The 13,801-nt window shown below is 39.9% G+C and overlaps 1 protein-coding gene across 9 annotated transcripts in view; it reads right to left on the reverse strand.

Moving 5' to 3' along the window:
• Positions 1-8,625: 8,625 nt before the first annotated feature.
• Positions 8,626-13,801, reverse strand: part of ehbp1l1a (EH domain binding protein 1-like 1a) — a 47,169-nt gene continuing 41,993 nt past the window's right edge. For all 9 annotated transcript variants that reach the window (XM_038730092.1, XM_038730093.1, XM_038730090.1 and 6 more), the window contains 5 exons: positions 13,206-13,317; positions 12,746-12,845; positions 12,465-12,538; positions 11,527-11,641; positions 8,626-10,687 (listed from right to left, as the gene is read on the reverse strand). In XM_038730092.1, the coding sequence (XP_038586020.1) occupies positions 10,594-10,687; positions 11,527-11,641; positions 12,465-12,538; positions 12,746-12,845; positions 13,206-13,317 (495 nt within the window). In that variant the 3' untranslated portion in view covers positions 8,626-10,593. The remainder of the gene's footprint in view (positions 10,688-11,526; positions 11,642-12,464; positions 12,539-12,745; positions 12,846-13,205; positions 13,318-13,801) is intronic.

A 13,801-nucleotide genomic window follows, 5' to 3' on the forward strand; every position in this document is an offset into this window, starting at 1 on the left:
ATGCCAGATTAGATGTAGCTAAGGGCTAGTCTTTAGGCCTAAACCTTAAAACAGACGACGCCACTCCCTTTCAGTTTAAATTGGAGGGATTGACTCTAATCTGAAAACACACAGGTACGATAGCTGCCTCTGTTCCCTCAAAGGTTCATTGTTCACCAAAGTTGAACGTGACAAGAAATATTTGGGCAGATTTTCTTTTCCATTGTTAAATACAAACCCCCTTGTTATTTTAAAGAATTAAAAGTTAAATGTTTGTAACAGGGCTGACAATAAACCATGTTAAGAGAAGACTGAATTTAAAGATGGGTTTAGAATGAATATGGGTAAATATAAAACTAGGTTTAAAATCTAATGCAAGGGGTCGAATTAAAATTGATCTAGTAAAAAAGTATGCTATTAAATAAACTATTAAATTCTTGTTGCTGCAAAGTTATCTACTGTAGTCAGTCAGTCTTCTTTTGGATTTTGTTTTATTGTTTCCAGCCCTAAAAACCTGCTAATCCAGTATTGGGCCATACTTCCTTGCTTCTTCTTTTTACTGATTCTTTTTCTAGAAATGCTGACGTTTGGGAATTTTTGCTTTTGTCATCGATTTCAAAAGAGCTATTATTCACTCACAACACTTTGTAAAACACATTTAAACAATGGTGAATCACTGAAATATGCTGGTGTTTGTTGCCATTGTGAAGGGACGTTTAAGTTGCTGGGTTTTGTTCTTCCTTGTTTTTGTTTATTTGCTGAAAATGTTTGCAGCTGCAGTTTCTACAAGGGTGTAACTGGTAACACACAACTCAACTCACAACTGTCAAGGATTGACTTTAAAGCCGCATCAATGAGACTCTTCTTATTGACATCAAACACATGACGCAGCTTTTTTGCCTCTTACTGCTCTGGCTTTTACAGCCACAGATTTACCCTGTGGTTGATTCTCAAAAAGTTATTCTTGTCTTTATCTCCATCATACATTATCTTATTATCTTTCCAGGGAAACAAACTTCAATAAAATTTTTAGTTAGAATTAGAATCAGAATCAGAAGGAGCTTTATTGCCAAGTAGTGTTTTACACATACGAGGAATTTGCTGTGGTGTTAAGGTGCCACACGCAGACAGACATACAGCTGACATAGATAGATGTAGAAATATATAAATATGTAATAAATAAATGCAAGTTAGAATAACAGAATAATTGAGAAAAATAATACAACTGACAATATAAAAAAATTAAAACAATAATAAAAATAACAATAGAACAAAAACAATTTACAATTAATAACAAATTAACAACAAATATGTGTAATGTGCCAGGTTCTTAGGCAATTTAAGTTAATTTCTTAACATCTGGCAATGAGTTTATCCAAATTGTAATGCTTCATTCTGTTACTTTACCCCAAATAATATTAAAACCTGTTTAACTCTGGACCTATACTCAAGAAAATTAACATTTCAATAAAAACAATTCATCAGGTCTAACTACATATTCTCCTTTGATAGGCAGGAATATAAATCCATTGTAAGTAAACCTATTTATGTTACCACTCCAGAGCAAATATAACATTTTATCCTCACCTAGTATAAAATCTAAATTTCAATGGCAATCTCAGCATTATAACAAATATGCTTTAACATGCTGCAACTCCATGTCTTCTCCCACTCCCTGACTATAGGCTACAACTGGAAATTTGATGATGACACTAAAATGCAACAATTATGATACATTTTAAAGACATACCCATGTCTCCATGTTTTGGCCATGTTTACTATTTACATGTTACATGTCCCAGATGGCACCCGAGAATTAGATTAGTAAATACTAGTTTTATGGTTTTAAGGTTTTATATGACTACACATACAAAAACCGCAAAGGTTAGACATTTGTAATTGTAAATGAATAAATGTATGTTTGTTTTTATTGTTCTCTGATGGTTTCCTTATGTGAGTTTTGGTTGTACAGAATCATCCTGCTGGAAAATGTGGAGTCTCCGTATTCATTTGAGGAGTCGTTTGTGTGGATAGCTTGACAGGAGAGATATCACGAGCACTGTGACTGCAAGCCTGCGCCAGACAGAGAATGTGTTTTGCTACACGCTCAGTTAGTTGCTTGGTGTTTGATGTGTTTAGGTAAAAATGGTTAGCACGAGCTTTTAGTCAAGCTTCATTCCGTTAAGTCGGTGTGCCAAATGAATACGTTGCACTCATACTAAATGGAATGGCATGCCTGTATAAGGTGTGCAGGAAAGTGCTTACTCACGCTCTGTATTCATTTGAAATCATCATTTTATAAATTAGTCCGTCCCTTCCACTTCTGCCCCATGGGGCCTTATTTCAGAAGAAAGATGTTCAGTAATCAACGGCGAGAGACAACACTTTTTTATCCCTTTTGAACTGTATCCTATAATGGTCCCTTGGAGGTCTACTGGAAGGGGAGGGACTTAGGCTCTCTATTGAATCAAGTTTAATCCCTCATGTGCAACAGCTTCTATTCATTGATCCTTTTGTTTTACTGCTAGTAATCATGACCCTCTGCAGGAAATGTATGAATAAGATGAATGAATTGTTTTGTTGTGCAAATTAACAAGCTTTTTTAAGCTTTTTAAAAAAGCTATCACCATCAAATTTTGGTTTTGAAATAGTCAAATATTTCATATTTGACTGATATGCGCTGCCCATCAGAAAGACTCTTTTGCAGGGTGAAGCCACTGCCTGGACTGTGACACAAGTGAATGTTGCACAATGACCAACAATCAGCATCACTTCCTTCCCCAAATCTGAGTCATTATCTCTAAAATAGAAAAGAAACTTACATTGCTATATAAAGGCAAAGAAACACAACAAATGAATCATTAAAAAGGGTCAAAAGCTTATAACATAAAAGTAGTGAAGAGTGTCTTACACAGGTTGGAATTTACTGGTTGAGGCAGCAGATTTGGACGTGATTCCGCTCAGACAATCAAAAAGTGGAGGCTTTATATAATAGCCTCTGACTTTTGTACAGGACATTTGTTTGTGGTCTGAAAAGTTAAAAATGTAAAACATTTTAATATATTTATTACACTCACACAGATACTTTACTGTGGTTAACAAATGCAAATAACACCCATATCTGCTGTGATTTTTCTGTTGAGCTCTGTTCTCATCAGTAGCAAAAGCTGCTTCCTCCCCCATCTTCTCTACCAAAAGACTCTGCACTGGACAGGGACCCTAGGAGCCGTAGGCTGGCCTTTGCCAGTATACCATGACTTTGTCAAACATCTGCAGGGGTCTTGTGCTCAACCCAGGGTGGCTACTGCGCCCCGCTCTGCACTCAGCCACCTAGTTGGTGCTGCCCAGCTTGCCCTGAATGGCAGGCAGCCACGGCCTCTAGACTTGCAAACGCTTTTTTGAATTGAATTTATAAGGTCTGATACGGGACCTGAAGTCCAAGAGCCCAGCTGCTTGTCTGACATGATGATCCAGGGTGCTAGCTCTCAGGCCAGGGTTCTTGGTAATGCCTTGGCACAGCTGGACATGGCCCAGTGGCATATTTTCCTGAGCTAGTGTGAATTGGTGGATGCAGATCAAGCTGCTGTCTGGCGAGGCCGAAATATGTCCTGGTGAAGTGTTCGGGCCTACAGCAGAGGCTGAAGTGCTTGGCGTCAGTGCACCTGTTGTCCATGGGGGGACAGTGCTGTTATAGAGGTACAGGTAGCTCTAGGTGTTTCCCTTTCAGATGCTCAGGTCAAGGCTTTGTTTCAAGCTATAGGGGCAGGCTGTTGGTTCACAGCAGTGGACCTTCACAATGCCTATTTTCACATTCCCATCAGTCCAGGTCCTTTCAGGACTGAGCCTTTAAGGACAACATCATGCCTTTTGGTTTGCCCCACAAATATTCACGAAATGTATGGATTTTGCACTTATTCCTCTGCTGCCGAATGGGTGTTCAGCTATCTGGACAACTGGTTGGTGTGTGCTCCATCACAGAGCCTGGCATGGAGCCCAACAGAAGCTTTGTTGGCACATCTGGCTGCTCTCGGATTATGCCTGAATGTAGAAAAGAGCCACCTGGACCAGTCTAGTATCTAGGACTAGTTCTGGAATCAGTCACCATGAAAGCTTGCTTGACCCTGTAAAAAAGGAAGGTGATCTCAGAGCACATCACGGGCTGCATTTCATGCAGGGCACTGTCAGTGGGTGTAGGACTTGTTCTCAGCAGCTGCCCCAGTTGTGCCATTGGACCTGTTGCACACACACATCTGCCTGCCTGGAGACAGGCTTTATTGGCCAAATAAGTGTCATCATCCAAACTACATTACATATATATACGTTACATTTATAGAACACTGCACATGATGTCTACATTTCAACTTCACTTTGTGTGTCCTGTATTTATTCCTAACTGCACTGCTTTCCTTTACTATCAGTCGTCTGTCACACTTATGTGCATCCACACCTGAATCCACGGAAGTCAACTATTGGATAGATGTTGTGTCACCTACACCTGTTTAAACTTGACGGGGTGGCCGAACAGTCCAAGTTAAACTTGCTTCTTTGTTTCTGTGAAGGTTGAAAGCAATGTAGTCCAGCTGAAATCTGCCGCTGTGCCAGTGCAGTCAGGCTTAGAATATAAAAGACTCAGCCGGAGGAGTGAATTCGGGGTTAGAATACTTATCAGTGGAGAGAGAACATGTCTGCTGCTATACTGACTCTACTCAGCTACCTTTGATTTGAATTTGGGTTCAGCATATTCCTGTCTAAAGCTTCACTTGTATCACTGTAAACTGTGCTGCTCAGTGTATTCATGTTTGACTACAACATCAGTCAGTCAGTCAATAATGTGATTTCTGGAACTGTTCAGGTATTAGTAGTATAATCTCTGTGAGCTGCATCAATGATGTGAATGTCTTGATGAGCTGCTCTGACATAAGTTACATAGCACTGATTTGTTTCCCAAACATATGATCAGTTGCCACTATGACAAATAATCATCTAATGTGCCAAATACAATGTAATAAACTACCATATCCAGCTCATGAAATGAAAGGCTGCCTGACATTTGGTCATGGTTACCTACCTGAGTGATGTCACCCACAGTCAAGCTGTGTACCTTAAGTTATAAAATCTCTTCTGTCTCTTTCACAAGCATCAGCAACCCAACAAAGTAAAAAACAAACAAAAAAAAAACATGAATGTTAAATAGCAGAGGACTAAAAAGTGTAATGTTTCTTTCTGAAATATAGTGAATTAGAAGTACACAACAATAACAAAAGTATTTGGACATCTGAACAAAACATGTTCCACACCAGAATATGTGGCTGTGTATATGGAGCATGTGATTTTAAGACCATGGGCTTTAATGTTTTAGTTCTGTGTCTTAGTTAATGTCTGTACTTACTCCTAGTTCTGTGTTTGCATTATTTTGGCTTTCTCTGCTCTGAGTTCTGTTTTATCCTAGCTTCAGTCTGTTTTCCCTGTTGGTTGTGGTTTATTTGTGATCTGTCTGCTTGCGTCTGGATTAGTTTATTTGTTTCATTCTGATCTGTTACATCTTATTTGTTACGGCCTGTGTTTAGTGTTCAGTAACCTGTGTTCTGTCTGTTCCCCCGCTAATCCCTCTGCCTGCCTTTCTCATTAGTCCTGATCCCTCTCACCTGTGTTGCTCCCGACTGCTCGTTAGTCCCTGATGGATAAATGGTTGGTGTTTCTGTTCAGTTCCCGTCCGGTCATTGTAGCTTGTAATGCTCTATCTCTTGTGGATACATTTAGCCTGTTCGTTCACCCTGCTTGTTTCTGTGGATTTTGGATTTCTGTTGGATCACCTTGTTTTATTTTGACTGTTTATTTTGGAAAGCCTCAGTTCAGCCAATCTGCCTGTAAGTGTGCTCGCCTTTAGTTTGTTTAATAAACCTTTTGAAGTGTACCTGCTCAGCTCAGTGTCCTGCATTTGGGTCCACCAACCTTTCAACCACACCCCACCGTGACACATGCATAGTTCCTAGTTAAGGACTACTAGCCAATCAGAAGCAGGTTAGGGCGGGTTGTGAGAGCTCTGTCTCTACATCACAGTAACAATTTTATGTCCACTGACTGCCTGGAGGGTAGCTAGTGTTTGGAAGGGAGACGAGAGGTGTGCTGCGGCTCACTGTTTTTCCACCGGTGTTTTTGAGAGCGTGTCGGACTAGACTCAAAGGAGAGGGAAAAAGCCACAAAGCAGAATTTGACCTTTTTTAATGTCCTTGGTTACAATTAAAAAGGTACAAAAAAAAAGGTGGGCATGCTTTGTAAAATATAAACAAAATGATTTGCAAAACAATGAAACCCCATATTTAATTGAAAATAGCACAAAGACAACTTTCAAATGTTAAATGTTATTGGAAAATTATGATTTTTCAAAAAAAATTGGGACAGTGCCAACAAAGACTGGAAAAGTTGGACTGAGGCAAAGTGGAAAAACTGTCAAAATGTGAAATTCTGGTTGGAAATCATGGACGCCGCATCGTCTGGGCCAAATAGGAAGTGCATAGTATCCAGCGTCTGTAATGGTATGGGCTTGCATTAGTGCACATGGCATGGTTAACATGCACATTTGTGAAGGCACCATTAAAGCTGAACGATATATAAAGGTTTGGAGCAACATGCACTCACCAGCAACTTTATTAGGTACACTTTGCTAGTACCAGGTTGGACCCCATTTTGCCTTCAGAACTGCCTTAATTCTTCATGGCATACTTTCAACAAGGTGTTGGAAACATTCATGCACATCCATGATGAGAATCATGGATGTGCATGAATTCGTTCCACCACATCCCAAAGGCGCTCTATTGGAGTGAGATCTGGTGACTGTGGAGGCCACTGGAGTACAGTGAACTCATTGTCATGTTCAAGAAACCAGTTTGAGATGATTTGAGCTCTGTGACACCACCAGCACCAGCCTGAACCGTTGATACAAAGCAGGATGGATCCATGCTTTCATGTTGTTTATGCCAAATTCTGACCCTACCGTCTGAATCATGAGACCAGGCAACGTTTTTCCAGTCTTCTACTGTCCAGTTTTGGTGAGCCTGTGTGAATTGTAGCCTCAGTTTCCTGTTCTTAGCCGACAGGAGTGGCACTCGGTGTGGTCTTCTGCTGCTTCAAGGTTCACTGTGTTGTGCGTTCAGAGATGGTATCCTGCACACCTTGGTTGTAACGAGTGGATATTTGAGTTACTGTTTTCTTTCTGTCATCTCCAACCAGTCTGTCCATTCTCCTCTGACCTCTGACATCAACAAGGCATTTTCATCCACACAGCTGCCGCTCACTGGATTTAGAGTCTTTTTCGGAACCATTCTCTGTAAACCCTAGAGATGGCTGTGCGTGAAAATCCGGCACCAACAACCATGCCACGTTCAGAGTTACTTAAATCCCCTTTCTTCCCCATTCTGATGCTCGCTTTGAACTTGAACCACGTCTACATGCCTAAATGCATTGAGTTGTTGCCATGTGATTGGCTGATAAGCTATTTGTGTTAACAAGCAATTGAACAGGTGTTCCTAATAAAGTGGTCGGTGAGTGTACGCTGCCAAGCAGACGTCTTTTTCAGGGACGGCCTTGCTTATTTCAGCAAGACAATGCCAAACACACACAGTATAGTTCCTCAGTAAGAGTCAGGGTGCTAAACTGGCCTGCCTGCAGTCCACCCACTGAAAATGTTTGTCACATTTTGAAACGTAAAATAGAACAAATGAGACCTGAACTGTTGAGCAGCTGAAATCCTACATCAAGCAAGAATGAGAAAACATTCCACTTTCAAGGTCACAACATCTCCTCAGTTAGCGGACGCTTACAGAGTGTTGTTAAAAGAAGAGCATCCAAGGAAGGTTAAAATCAAGGGCAACTGGACTTGGTTGAAGATACTGTCCAGATGATCGATACCGCTGTTTCGTTAGTGCTCCTGACTGTTGTAACGACAGTCGTCAAGTCTGAACGACCATCACTGGCAACTTCACCTGAGACCAAAAGTGAATATATCAAATTCTAAACAGGCATATAATTTACCAAAAACAACAGTTTCTCAGTTTCAACATTTTAAAGTTGTCTTTGTGCTATTTTCAATTAAATATGGGGTTTCAATATTTTGCACATCATCACATTTTGGTGGAGCTGGGGTGCCAGGAGCCAAACCGCATCAGTACTACATTTCCTGTCATCGAACTGGCCATCGTTGGTCTTAGAGCGGGCTAGACCTAGCGGTGGATGGCTAATATTGAATAAAACGTTTAACACACCAAGTACAAAGTGACAAGTTTCATTTTAACATAGCTTCAGGATACCTTCTGAATATAACAAGTATACCAAGGTTTATGTGGTTTCTATATAGGCCTTCTTAAATCTGTTTTTTTGTTTGTTGTTTTGTTTACTTAGGAGCATGGAGGTGAAGGGAAGAGATGGGGGATCTGAGGATACTCAGTGTAGCATTACTGTTGTAGGCTACAGTATGTTTACCCATTGGTGCTAACATTTTGAAAAAAAAACATTCTGGACAAACCCTTGGATTATTTATGTATGTTCAGTATATATATAATATGGATTTATATTATTTACTGAAATCTTATGATAAATAAATAGATTAATAGTTTTATAGAATACTATTAAATAAAACTGCAAGAGATGTGTGGGCATTCAAATCTTTTGTAATTTCCAAACTTTACAAATAGTGCAAATGTAACATAAAAACACAAATAAAAGCTTTTTAACAGCAATCCATTTGATAGCCTTTAACAAATTTACACAAGTGTGGGTCAGAGTTGCTATAATAAGCAGTTATGGCAACATGAGAACTGCAAACTTTTACACAAAAAACAAAATCTCTCAGGCCCAGCTCACTGTTACAGGAAATCCTTGCACTGAAGTAAAAACACAGATATTTTCATTGCAAAAACAAGCAGGAAGTATCCTGTAATTATTGGAAGAGATAGATTCACTTTCAGCAAATGATGATATTGGCTTTTGCATGCATCATGCAGAAACATTCACATTCACATCTTCACCTATTATTTCAGAAAAACTACATTTGCATAATGTAAAAGTTGTAACTTCACACAATATTTCATATTTCATATTTTTGAACAGGAAAATAAATTACATGCTACTTAAACCTTAGTGGAGATTGTTCCTAATCTGTACCAAAAGAAAATAAATCCTACATGTACATGCCTCATTTTGTTTCACTAAATGCTTCTGTCCTGTATGAATATTTTCTACACAAATGACAGTGAAAATACAGACCAAAAAGCTAATCCAATCTGTGTGGCTGCTTCTCTACTTGATATGACATTTCAACATCTCAAAAACCAAAACCATAAACATGAGATACAATGTTTTCATTTCCAAATGGACCTATTTTTAGCTTTGTGAAAAAAATAAAGCAAACAACAAACATAGCCAAACGCAAGCGCTGGAAGACGTGACCAAAATTCAATTCCAATGAAAGTGCCATGATCAGTAAATCCTGCGCAAAACTCGGGCAGTTAGCACATCGTACAGTAAGGCAACTGTGGAAGGTTCAAAAAGTGTTGTTTTCCTCCAGGGCTGGACCAGTATTTGTTGTTGTACCTACAACATATAGCTTTGACTGTGACCACAATCATTCTATAACCATATCTAAGTTGTTTTTTAACCCGAACCACATTTCTTTCTTAACCCTAACGCTAATTAAGTAGCTTCTTAAGCCTAAACTTAACCAAACCTTACCCAGATCAGAAAAAATGAACATATGAATAATTTCTTGGCATATATGAAAAGCACTGATAAACAATGCTTTCTGCTGATGGGGGCCCACAGATCCAAAAACATTCACATGGGTGGGTTTAGAAAGCAACGTGTATTTTGTCGTTCGGTTTGTACTGGCACGAGATTTTGGTTATCAGAAGGTCCAATCCAAACATGTCAGCGCTGCTGTCAGCCTTAGCGAACAAACACTGGTCAAACCTGGTCTCTCCTGGTTCTGGCAGCTCATATCTGTACCAAACGTTTTCAAGTCTCAAACACAGTCAATCAAACACACCTTACATTCACAATCACCTTCTGTAACTGTCAGTGAAAACCACAGCACACACACTGCAAAGCAAACAGTCCAAAGGTACAACGGCTCTCTGAGGCTCCGATGCCTCTTCTGCTAAGTGGGTCAGAATCCCTTGGTGCTGAACATTCTGTAGCATATGGTAAATGGGTTGCATTTGTAGAAATGACTCTACTGCCCACTTCCGTTACCTTGATCTTTGGTCATAAAATGGAGCCTAATGCCACATTTTAGAAACTCAAAAGGGAAAGAAAACCAAAACTATTTAAAACTAGCTTTAACATGGACATTTCTCAGAGCCTCACTCTGGTTTTGGACCATCTGAATATTCAAATGTACTGCCCCCTCATACTGGTTCAGTGTGTTCTCAGAAGAATTCATAGAAGTGCCCTCCCTGGATCCTGTGTTTGACGGTCCTGGTCTTCTTACTGCTGACTTAAAGCCACACCAGTCAATCTGACAACAGGTGAAACAGGACCAAACACCCATTCTTGGTTTCGTCTTGACCCATTTTCTCTTAGACAGGTGACCCAGTGTTTCGTGGCTGGACGCTGACTGAATCACTGCATCACACACTTCTCTTTCTGCTGTTTGGCGTACTTCCTCCTCCGCTGCTCCAGGCCTCGTTCAAGACGCTCGTCCTCCTCCAGAGCTCTGAAGACAAGCAGGCAGGAGAAGAGTCACAGGATGTCTTCACAGGATGTGTTTCAGATGCACTTTCTCAGAATCAGAATTAGTCAGAAATTAGTAATTAATTATCAATAAAAAATCATTATCAATAATGAACAAACACAGTAAAAGAAAATAAAGAAAGATTTAAAAAATTCAAAGTCATGCAATAGAAAGAGAACACTGGCAATGAAAATATAAATTATATCATAATATTTGTATAAAAATATCTTTTTGGAATGGAGGAGCAGACAGTTTGTGCAGGAATGTGCAAAATACTGACAAACAAATGTGCAATAATCCTCAGTATTAAGTACAAGGAATATGTGCAATATGCAGAGACTGTATGAGATTGTAACGTGCTGTGTCTGTGGGGAGGTATAAGAGTCTGCTGCAGTCTCTTCCTGGAGGGGAGTGCCTAAAACAGTTTGTGTCCAGGGTAGGAGGGGTCGGCCACAATCTTTCATGCACACCTCAGAGTCCTGGAGGCATAAAGGTCCTGGGACCTGTACTATAAAGCGAGATTTGAGTTTAGCGAGTTAATGACAGGATTTACCCTGGGTTTTCAGTCCTACCACAGTGGTTCACTTCTTTCTAGGTGACATCGCCATGGTAACTTATGCTGAACTCGAGGTCAATGTTATGCTTCATTCTGTGTCTTAGCACTCCATTTTAGCTCCTGTCTCTTTAAGGGCCCCGTCCTTACTGTAGCACTTTTTTTACATAGTCTGGGGGTCTTTAGACACACTGGAGACACATATTTATGTTGAAAAGACATGGAAAAGTGCATTTTGTATAATACGGGGCCTTTAAGTGTGTCTCACCCTCTCTCCTTGGCGTCGATGCTGTGAACCAGTTCGTCTCTCTGGTTGACCAGTGAAACCAGCTCCTGAAGCAGCAGCTGCTCTCTGTGTTTATGGGCCTGAGTCTTCTGCCAGTCTGCACCACAAAGACAACAGAGACAAACAGAGGAACAGAAGTAAGAAGAACTTTCTGGAAAAGAAAAATGGAAAATGATCTAAACACCAGTGTGTAAAATACAAGGAGTGGCAGAGAGTCTCTGTCCTAACAGACGATATGCAGAAACAGAGAAGAACAAGAAGATGGCAAGCTAGACCACATGGATGTAAACCATATTGGATTTAAAATACTTCGACTTCAGCTAAAATCGGCTTAGCAGAGCCGACACGTTTGTTAGACCTCAGGGATAAACAATGCATTTGGTGAGTAACAGTGAATGTCGACAGTAAATATAACTTTCCCCAGGGCTCCACTGATTATTTTTTCTAGTTCAAAGTTGATTTACATGATGAAATAGTGAAAGGTTAGGAGCAGCACGCAAATGGGAAAACGCACAAATTTCTGTCAATAAACACTAAAGTTAACCTCTGTGGCTCTGCTCATGCTCTGCAGATTTGAAAAGCCTAATATAAGCTTTTACCCTACAATATACATAAACCACTCCATGTGCAAAATAAAAGTCTTATTTGTCCAACAGGAAAAATGAAATGAAACCAGTCCCTACTTATATAGATACAGATAGATAGATAGATTGATAGATAGATAGATAGATATTCACTGTGCAAGCTGGAGAACTCTGCTTACTCAGTCAATATGTACGCACTGAGGAATCTATTGCTTCAAATTACTGCATTTACCATCAACACTGACTGGACATCCACATAAAAGGTGGAGTGTCAGTGTGTCATGGACTGCGTTCTGGAGTGTGATTGAAGCAGTATGTTCAGCAATAAAGTCGTACCTTCAAGTGCCATGATGTCCCTCAGCTCTTTGTTTAACAGCTCAAATCTTCTTTCCAAGTCTTGTTCCTCCAGTCTGTCAATCACAAGAGAGGCATTACAAGATGTGTTATTTCTGTGCTTATGGAGGAGAGTTGTCTTATATAGATGGAGTTTTCTCAGTTGTTATGGAGATGGCTCAGCTGTCATCACATGATTGTTTTTCCAATTGTGAATACAGTGCTGTAAATTCTACAGCTTATACTGTACATGTTTCCAGCTGCGTGTGTTGTGGATGTCTTACAGTAGCTGCAGATGGTCCTGCCTCCTGATTAAAGCATTCTTCTTGTTGACCAGCATAAACCATTCCTGAATCAACCTCTCCTCCTCCACCTTGTCACTGCCTGCAGGAGAAAATCACATTACTGTGACTCCTCTGTCAGCTAAAGTCCTTCTCTTTCTTTCCTAAATTGGGATGATGGAGTTGTGGAGTGAATAAAGTAGTCAAAAAGAAACAGCTAACAATAAATTTGGTAACCTATTATTAACTATTACAGTTTTTATATACAGTATATAGGCTTTTGGTTTTGTTTTGGCAGACAAAATTTAAGTGATACATTCCAATAATCCAAAATTAGTCCATAGTGCCTTTAAGTTACATACTATTCCCTGAAAATGGACTCATTTTCTTCCCTCAATTTAATAATTTGTACAATTGAATTACTTTGTTCCCTCAAAATGTATCAATATTAGGAGGATCTTACCTGTTTCCAGTAGTTGTCTGAGCTTCCTCTCCACCACACCTGCTCTGTTATCAACATGGTTTTGTTCTGCTTCCAGGGCTTCCATCTGATTCAGCACATACTGGCTTGGGTCCTGGATAGATTGCCAAACACACACAAACACAAACCCAATTACTATCTAATAATCTATGCTTTGTTATCAGTGGTACAAACATGGAACATGGAACATGCACTGGGTAGGGGGTGGGGACTTCTTTCTCTCTGTACTCTCCATTTCTCTCTCAGTCTCTCACTCACTGAGGAGGACGAGGCGTGAGCAGCTCTCTTCGGCGTCACGTGCATGCCAGGAAACAACATTTGGTGTAGCTGTATTGTTGCCCGGGTGGAAACAGTAGACTTTTACATTGAAGGGCTTATACACAATGTGTAGGGCCAGAAACAGTTTGGGGTAAAATGTGTCAAAAAGTGTGAGAAATATAGGAGAAAAATTACCCCATGAAAATAGTCATTTCGCTGGTTCTGTGATGCACAAAAAAATGTATCTATCATTTTATAGCTGCCTCTTTCACAATGTAAGCTTATGGGAAAAAGGCATCACGTGACAGACCTGGAAGTTG

Source organism: Micropterus salmoides, unplaced genomic scaffold (genome assembly GCF_014851395.1).
Source record: "Micropterus salmoides isolate LMB-PRFRI ecotype aquatic unplaced genomic scaffold, ASM1485139v1 Ms_hic_scaffold_2, whole genome shotgun sequence".
In the NCBI taxonomy this organism is placed as follows: Eukaryota; Metazoa; Chordata; class Actinopteri; order Centrarchiformes; family Centrarchidae; genus Micropterus; species Micropterus salmoides.